Source organism: Egretta garzetta, unplaced genomic scaffold, assembly GCF_000687185.1.
Source record: "Egretta garzetta isolate BGI_Z169 unplaced genomic scaffold, ASM68718v1 scaffold448, whole genome shotgun sequence".
Lineage (NCBI taxonomy): Eukaryota > Metazoa > Chordata > Aves > Pelecaniformes > Ardeidae > Egretta > Egretta garzetta.
Genome location: NW_009260497.1, coordinates 1924477 through 1933194, shown reverse-complemented (window position 1 = coordinate 1933194; position 8718 = coordinate 1924477). Strand labels below are relative to the sequence as shown.

The following is an 8718-nucleotide window of genomic DNA, read 5'->3' as shown; positions in this document are numbered from 1 at the left end:
GGGGGGGACCCCTCGCAGCGGCCGCCGGAGGAGCCCCAGGCCGGGGGAGCTGCCCCGGCTCCGGCCGCCTGCTGTCCTCGTACAGAGGTGAAGGTGCCCCGAAGGATTTGCAGGCACGCTTTCTTCCTTTTTTTAGTATAATGGAGATTCAGTACATAAATAAGTTTTTTCTCTTAATGATTGTTGTCTTAATCCTTTGGGGGGGAAACCCCTGAAATTGTTTCACGCACACAAATTGAAGTCAGATATCTGAAGTCTGTTACCCCTTACAGATCATTTCTGTTTCTGAGTGGATGAAATGCGATGCCAGTGTTCCTCCAGCTTCCTTTACCTGAATGTGCCTGTTTATTTTTTTCCACAGCTGTTGACAGGCAAATATCGCGATACCCAGACTTCGATAACCGACAGCTCCGCAGTTTACAGAGTCAGCAATGACAAGGTGAGCGGGCAGGTTTTTGGCTGTAACTTGTGCATGGTTGCTACAGCCGGCACCTTTGTTTTTCTGCTCCATATGCTAAACCTGGCTTGATGCTTTTTGTGCTGCTCAGTCTTCCCCCCTTCAAATCAGTCACTAGTTTGGTCCGAGTGTGGGACAGGATTTTTTTAGACAACGCACACTGAGAGAGTAGGAAAATACTGGAGTGTATTGGGGTCTCCTCGTATGCGCAGCTTCTTTTTTCTTTGCTTGCCAAATCGTGAAACCTTTCTGACTGAAAACCATGTCTGTGTGTTGCGTTTTGAGAGGTGGGTAGGGTGTGGTGTTTTTTCCTGCAGAAGAGGACAAGGAGCTGCTTTTACAAGTAGAGCAGAACACAGCACTCTGGGGATGGCAGTGTGGTTCGGAGCAGGAGGGAGATTTGTGAGGGAACGTTGTTCTGTCATGTTTGATTTATTTGCTGGGCAGTAATTTCTGTGTCTCCCAAGAAAATCTGAATTTAAAAGCTTTAGCAGGATTGAAAAGAGTCTCCAGGTGAACCTTGTGTAGTCTCAGAAGGGGTTTGGGTTACTTGCAGGTGCTGGACTGCCACAGACCTCCTTATTTTCAGTTTATGGTGATCTCTTCCATTTCAGAAGAGTTTCTGTCTCTTGCTGGGTGCAGCAGCGAAAGCAGCAAGATGGCAGTGCGTTCTGTGTGGGTGAATTGTAAAAGCAGAGGATGTTTTTGTGGCTTCTCTATGGCAATCTTCAGTAACAGTGCTGATAATAAGAGGTTAAAAACTTAGTAAAGGGAGGTGCAGGGATTTTTTTTTTTTATATTTGCATCTCTAAGATTGAGCAGCCAGGAGGTATTTGGAGGGGGAGAGGTGCTGGAATGCTCCAATGCAGACCGTTGCTTTTCTTTTTTTTTAAACTGTAGACAAGGTTTCTATTAAAATCCAAGAGCAGTGAGTAGACGGGGTCTTGTGTCGTTTGAGCATTATCTTGAGAACGGTGGCATGGCCCTATGTGGCCGCATCTCGATCAGGAGCATGTGAGAGGCTTTCGTTCTCTTTAATGTCATTGCTTTTTCTGGCTGGCAACCTGTGGAAAGGGAAATGTTTGTAACTTTCAATTAAAAAAGTCTCTTGCAAGGGCGTTTTTTGTGTTATTCCTGGCAAAGTAACGTGTATTTAGGTAGACTTGCAGTTGCGCAGATTCTTGGGCGTGAATAGATATCCTGATTCAGAGACAGTGGGATTAGTGTGTCAGGGCAGGACAGGAGTCTGTGGTTTTGCTGTGCAGAGATCTGCTTGCTGTCAGGGACAGTATAAATCTGCTGGTGTCCCAAGAGAGGTGACTGATGAAGCTTTGTCGCCCTCGCTGTGTGTGTGGCAGTTGTAGGGGGTGGTACTGTAGATGAGAAGCAGGTTGAACGTTCTCTTTTCTCTGCAGTCATGCTCTATCTTCTCAGCTCTGGTTGGTGGTTTGCTGGTGTTGGCACCCTCCTTATTGAGTCCTGGCCGTGAATGTCGTTACTCAGCATTTCTTTTGCCTCTCAGAATTGTTTGGGCTGGTGGAGAGACTGCACCTTGGGGAGAGTTATGTGCTTCTGCCCGGTATGGGGATTCGCTCGCCCACTGCTGCCCCAACACCAGGCTGACTGGAATCCGCTGTCAGGCTGGTTTTCCCCGCTCCGTGATCACAGGTACCCCTAGGTGAGGTCTTGCTGATGCCTTCTCGCTTCTGTTCCCAGAGCGCTAACGTGACCTTAATCGACCTTCCAGGCCATGAGAGTTTGCGGCTTCAGTTCTTGGAGAGGTTCAAGGCGGCAGCCAGGTAACTTGGAGGAGATTGGCAGGGTAGGAGGGGGCAGGTGAAGTTTTGGACAGCAATGAACCAAGCGATGGTGCTGATGTTGCTGTGAGCTGGGCTGGGTGGTGGTGCCCTGAAGGTCAGAGCTCTGCCGTGGGGCAGTGGGGGTTAGTTATTCTTCTGCTTTCCCGCTTACCTGTGTTTGTAGTGCATCAGGAGGCAAAGCAGCTGCAGTGGGGAGGGTTTAGGGGATGTGGTGTATCCATGGGGCAGAGTGGGAAGGATTTCCTGCTGCGGCTGAACATAAGGTGTATTTCAGCCAGCTCTTGGGTTGGATGAGATCAGTTGTGGAAACAAATGTGTTAGACCAGGCTGGAATACTTGCAGGGGAAGGATGGTTGCAGAGCTTCAGGTCCAGCATGTGTTCTTCCTTCTTTCCTCCAGAGCCATTGTGTTTGTGGTGGACAGCGTGGCCTTCCAGCGGGAGGTGAAGGATGTGGCGGAGTTCCTGTACCAGGTCCTGGTCGATAGCACTGTCCTCAAAAATGCACCCGCGCTGCTGATCGCTTGCAATAAGCAAGGTACTGGGTGCTGCCTTGCGGGCTGGACGTTGGGTTCGGTCCTTGAGTGATAAGGGAAAATGCCATGGATGCTGAAGTTCTTAGGGGTTGGGATTTTGACAAAATCAAGGCTGGAACTTAGTTTTAAGCTTGGACGAAAAGATCTTGGGTCAGGTATGTCTAATAGCTTTGTAGGGAAGCTCCACTTGGGAGAGCTACAGCTTTTCAGATGGGCTTCAGTAAGGCAGGTGACTTTCTGCTTGTGCAGAGCTGTCTTTCTGAATCTGCAGGCAGCAGAAAATAGGATCAACTTGATCATAATGAACTATCAGGCAGCTTCAGTGTTAAAAACAGACAGCCATTTAGCTGCCAATATTGTATGTTTTTTCTTGATTTGGACTAGCAGGAACATCCAGTTATTGGAAAGGACTAGATTTTCGGATCCCTACAGCGTTTACAGGAAAGGTGTGGATCTGTGTATAACAACCTGAAGCTTTTGGGCAGTATCTGTTTTGGTTTTCTTAGTTATTTCTTGCACTGCTTCAGGAGCTGCCTGACGCCTTCGTGGCTACATGGTTAAAAAGCACTGTGGTGAGCTCTGTAATGCTGGGAGAGGCGAGATTGCTGGGCCTTGTGGGTGGGACATCAGACCCCATCCTCTTTTTGAAAGAACTTACTGCCTGCAAGAAGAAATTAATTCCCTACATTGTATCAGATGTCTGGATTGGTCCCATTCGTGCCTGCAAACCCAAAGCTCCAGCATCCCTTATCCCAGTGCAGATGCAGCTGTCTTTGTCCCAATAACTCTTATGACTGCCCTGTATGAGCAGGCCTTACTCTATGTTTAGGAGGAGGAACCAGGTTCTGAATTCTGACATAAAATCAAAGAGCTGATTTCCTTTCCTTTTCTCTCTCTAGATGTCACGATGGCAAAATCAGCAAAACTTATTCAACAGCAGCTAGAGAAGGAGCTGTAAGTATGAAATTGGATCTTAAACCCTCTGAGCTTCTCTATTCTCCTTTCTGTCTGTTACTGCAGCGCCCAGTGAGTGTCCTTGAGCCACATCTAAGTTTGTTATAGAAGAGAGCGGTCTGTTTTGTCTGTGTAGGCATAAGCAGGATGAGAGAAGATAAAGCACACCAAAAAGCAGTGGGCACAGACAGTGCATTGCCTCCTAGAAGCTAGAAACAACATCTCAATCCTTTCCTAAAAGCCGCCATCCGTAGGCTAAGCGATACCTCCTGTGGCCCAGGGAGGTATCTGGCACAGGGAGGGTTGGCTTCCAAATGTCAGACTTTCTGCGAGTGGTGTGAAGATCTTAGTAGCTCTGCTAAGTTGCACTGGCACGGGTTTTTTTGCAGGCCTGCTCTGACACAAAAGGGCCTGGCGTGCAAAGCCGGAGAGCTGGGGGGGGAGCGTCTAGTTTTCCTGGTCTGCTAACAGGCATTGCAGGAGCTGGTTTGGGACCCCGTGCTGGCTCTGTCTCTGCCCTAGGAAGGACGTGAATCTGGGAAGTCAAATGATGTACGATCTGTTGCTAATTTTAAGTTGTAAGAGGAAGTGGAAGGAGGAGAAAGGGGCTTGTAGACTGTGCTACATTGTAAGCTGCCAACTGAATGAGTTGCAGCATCAACGGCTGGCAAGTCCATCTGGGGAGGGGGCCAGTAGAAGATTTTTTTTTTTTTTTAAAGCTATATTTAATCTCTGTGCATGAAGATTCTGCCTGTGAGTCCCATAGTTATAGATGGGTCAAATCTGCTCTGGGAGAGACCTGTGCAGCTCTTGCGCCATGGTGGACTTCTCCACCAGGATCTAGTAGAGACTTCGCTTCCCCACGTGCACTCAGTTGATGTTTTGCCTTCCTGTTGCCTGTGGGTCCTGTTTGCTGGATTGCACTTAGTGGCAAGGCGGTCTTGAGAGTAGGCGGAGGAGTGTAGCTCTTTGGTCTCCAAACAAATGCATGTTCATGGGCTATGGCCATCTTGTTGCCAAGTGGTGGATTTGGCAGCATTAGGCTTACGGAGGACAGGCTGAGGGAGTTGGGCTTGTTCAGCCTGGAGAAAAGAAGGCTGCGGGGAGACCTGATTGCGGCCTTTCAGTACCTAAAGGGGGCCTATAGGAAAGATGGGGAAAATCTTTTTAGTAGGGCCAGCTGTGACAGGACAAGGGGTAATGGTTTTAAACTAAACCAGGGTGGGTTTAGACTAGATATAAGGAAGAAATTCTTTACACTGAGGGTGGTGAAACACTGGGAACAGGTTTGCCCAGAGAGGTGGTGGAGGCCCCATCCCTGGAAACATTCCAGGCCAGGTTGGATGGGGCTCTGAGCAACCTGATCTAGTTAGCAGTGTCCCTGCTCACTGCAGGGGGGTTGGACTAGATGACCTCTAGGGGTCCCTTCCAACCCAAAACATTCTATGATTCTATGATGATCTAACAGGTCTTTTCCACCCTTAAATGATTCTGTGATTCTATAATCTCTTTGGCCAGCAGATGGCAGCAGGGTTATTACTGCTGGTGCCTCTTCCAGGCTGAATACCTGACCTTCCTGTTTTTAAGGGAGGAATTAGTTGCCACATATTCAAGCTCTCCAGGAAAACTAGCGTTCCTTGGTTCTGATGTTGGGCATTTGGCAGTTATCTGTGTGTAGAAGTTGGTTTTCTAGGTAGGTAATACGTGCCCTGTTAGGCAGTGTTATTCCTGACAGCTGGCAGGTTGCTGCCATCCTCTCCCTGTGCTGCCATACATGGATGTCCTTGTGTGGAGAACCCAAGGAAGCGTCTGCTCTCTTATTCCTGAACTCATGTCTCTGGGCAGCGTTGTTCTTCCCCCATGCCCCATTAATTTAGCTCCTTTCTGTGAATGAGGAGTAGCTGGGATTGATTGAGAGCAGGCACGGCCAGGCTGCTCTGTCTCTGGAAGAGAAGCAGCAGTCCAGCCGTGAGGCCCTGCTATGCAAAAAGCTGGGGGGGGATTGCTGTTTGCCTCTGTGCCTGGTGCAGCCCCTTGACTTCCCTAGCTTTGCTTTTTGGGACCTTAGAGGCAGTCAAATCGCAGTGCCTCTGCGCCTGTTGGGCTGTTCTATCTCCCTGTGCTGCCTCTGCCCTGGATGCCGTGGTGAGTGTGGACAACGAGGTCCATCCTTCCTCTCCACAGGTGGCAGGGAGTTGGGGTGCTGCAGCGAGCTGAAGGGCAGGAGCAGTAGTGACGTTGCAGCCTGCTCCTTGGGCAGGCATTGCTCATGGGAACAGCGGGGAGACTCAATCCCCCCTCTTGGGTATTTGGCACGCTCAGGTGGCAGAGGGATGAGCTTCTGTCTGTCTTCCTCTCCTGAGCTTCTCTGCAGTTGTGCCTCCCAGCAGGTATTTAAGAGAAGTGGCCAAAGTGCTCACCTCTGCCTGTGCAGAGCCATGGCACCTTTTGTCCTTGGTGTAGCCAGCATCCTGCTGGCAGAGCTGAGTCCAAAACATCTCAACAGCCATGGTGCAGGTAACGTTCCCCTGGTTCACAGTTCCTGACTCTTCCCCTCCTCTATCTGCAGCAACACCTTACGAGTGACCCGCTCTGCAGCCCCCACCAGTCTGGATGGCTCAGCCACTGGGGGCCCTGCCCAGCTGGGGAAGAAGGGCAAGGACTTCGACTTCTCCCAGCTACCCATGAAGGTGGAATTCGTGGAGTGCAGTGCTCGGGGCAGCAAGGGAGAGGAGGGAGATGCTGACTTCGAAGGCCTTGAGAAATGGCTGGCCAAGATCGCCTGAACAGAAAAGAGCAGGGCTGGAGGGAGAGGCTGGAGGAGGTGGGATGCTTGGGGACTGGAAGGAAAAAGATGGTCTGAAGCGCTCAAATCTGATCTCGCTGTAGAAGAAACTTCAGCTGGAAACCAGCGTGGTATCTTCCCCTGCTGCTCGTGGGCTTGGGAGCAACATGACACAATTGCTGGTGTGATTTCCTCTGACTCTCCCCTCACACCGCAGCATTTTTATTCCTCTCCCCTCTTCCTTTCTCTTCCTCTGGGATGCTGACCCTTTGGATTTATGTGTTTCCTTAATCTGTAGGCTCTTCATTTGCAAATTAGGAAGGAGTGAACTGCCAGGTGACTTTCAGAGGTTGGAATCTGCATGTTGTCTTCTCCCTTGGCTTAGCATTGCAACCCTGTTGCCTCTCGGAGCTACTGATCTGACTGATTCTGACTTCTTTCCCCAGCCTCATGCTGCTTCGGAGCACTGTGCACATCATCTATGCTGCCCTGGCAAAGTGCGCAGGCTCTCTCCATTGGGCAGTTGTTGAAGAGAGTATAAAAAGCTGTTTACCTCTGTGTTTCCTACCTTGCTGATCTTCCAAGGCCTTGCAGTCCCATTTCTATGGGACTGGAACGGTCTGTTAAACACCCAAACCAGGCTGGCTGATGTGCCTTTGTCACTGTACACCACCTGTGTCCTTGGGTGATTTCCACTGTTGGACAGTTCTTGGGAGCTTTTCTTTTAATGCTTTAATGTCCTGAAAGCTTCTTTCACTCTGCTTCTCCTTCCCATGCTTCAGGCTCTTCTCCCACAGACATGTAGCCACGCTCTCCAAGTGGCAGAGTTGTAGTAGGGTCTTAGCTTGAAACTATGAGGCAGGCACGTTTTTAGATTCATACCTACGTTACGCATGAGATCGGGTGTGAGAAGCGTTTGCTGCGCGGTCGCCTGCCTGCCTCTTGTGTCAGCTCCTGTCACCTTGTGTCACCTGCCTCAGCTGCTCCTCTTGCAGGGACGGCTGAGGGGACACCGCCAGTCGCTGCAGCTATCGCAGTGGCTCGGCAGGCTGCTGGAGGCTCCAAAGGCTCCGATTCATGCTTTTCCAAAGGATGTTGCTCTCCTTGCCGTGCTCTGGCCAGGAGCATTGGTTATCCAAAGGGAGACCTTCCAGTAGCATTGGTGTCAGTCAGGTGGGAGACAAGACCCTGGTGCTGTGCTGGGAGCGCAAATTCCCCTTCCCAAACAGCCTTAAGACACCCTTGCCCTGCCCAGCGACTCAGTGTAGCTCGGCGCTCTGACCAGGTGCCGTTCCTGGGCAGCGCCTGTGTGAAGATGATTGCTCTTCAGGATACTGCACGGCAAATTGCAAGGTCCTGCAGCATTGAAAGTTTTCTTTTTGGTTCTGTTGTTTTCCCATTCGTTTTGGAGTAGGAGGGAGTGGCTGGCTCCTGGCATACCTCTTCTGTCCTTTGCAGGCTCCTTTCCTCTCTGGGTTGATGCTGCTTTCATCACTCAACTGATCTGTTGTCTTTTCCTTTCTGTCTGGGGCATCCTCGGCCTCCCTGTAGCATTGTAGAGTGTCAGTAGCATCGTGAAGAGCCAGACCAGTCTTCTGCAAAGACCTGGCTCGTGAGGGAGCTGGGCCTTGCGTTTCCAGTCTCGTGAGCCCAGTGACTCTTCTACAGTCCATGCAAGAGGTGGGGAGGGTTATATTTAGGAAGTATGTTATTTTTCCTGCAGCCAGAGCATTGTTGGAATCTGTTTGCCTTGCTTTGAATTCCCTGAGCTGGAGCTTCTTCCCAGGCCGCCCACTTTGAATCCGTCATGCTGGAGTGAGAATATTGCTGTTGCTTTGGGTGGTTTTTCTGCTTGCAAAGCCCTGTCTCCTTGAAAAGCAAAGGCCAGACACCACCCTCTGCTGGGTTAAGGTAGCATGAGGCCATAGTGGGTTTTAAGTTATTCTTATTAAAAATTTTTTTTTTTTTTTGCTTAAATGTTTGTTCTCAAGTCTTGTTTTAACCTTCATTGGCCTCTTCTCAGTGGTGTCGAATCCCCATGGACTGGGACTTTGCTTCTGCTCAACACGATGCTGGAGATCAACCTTCCTGCTTGGTGCCAGGTCTGTGTTGTCAAAAACCAGCGCCTCCCCCACACACAGGGCTTTTGGAGTTGTTTTTTTTTTTTT

General features: G+C 50.0%; 1 protein-coding gene across 1 annotated transcript in view; it reads left to right on the top strand.

The window, feature by feature from the left end:
- Nucleotides 1-7690, top strand: part of SRPRB (SRP receptor subunit beta) — an 8284-nt gene extending 594 nt beyond the window's left edge. Inside the window, exons 2-6 of the mRNA XM_035900057.1 lie at nt 362-439; nt 2174-2256; nt 2677-2813; nt 3711-3765; nt 6335-7690. Coding sequence (XP_035755950.1) covers nt 362-439; nt 2174-2256; nt 2677-2813; nt 3711-3765; nt 6335-6551 — 570 coding nt within the window. The 3' untranslated portion in view covers nt 6552-7690. The remainder of the gene's footprint in view (nt 1-361; nt 440-2173; nt 2257-2676; nt 2814-3710; nt 3766-6334) is intronic.
- Nucleotides 7691-8718: the final 1028 nt, after the last annotated feature.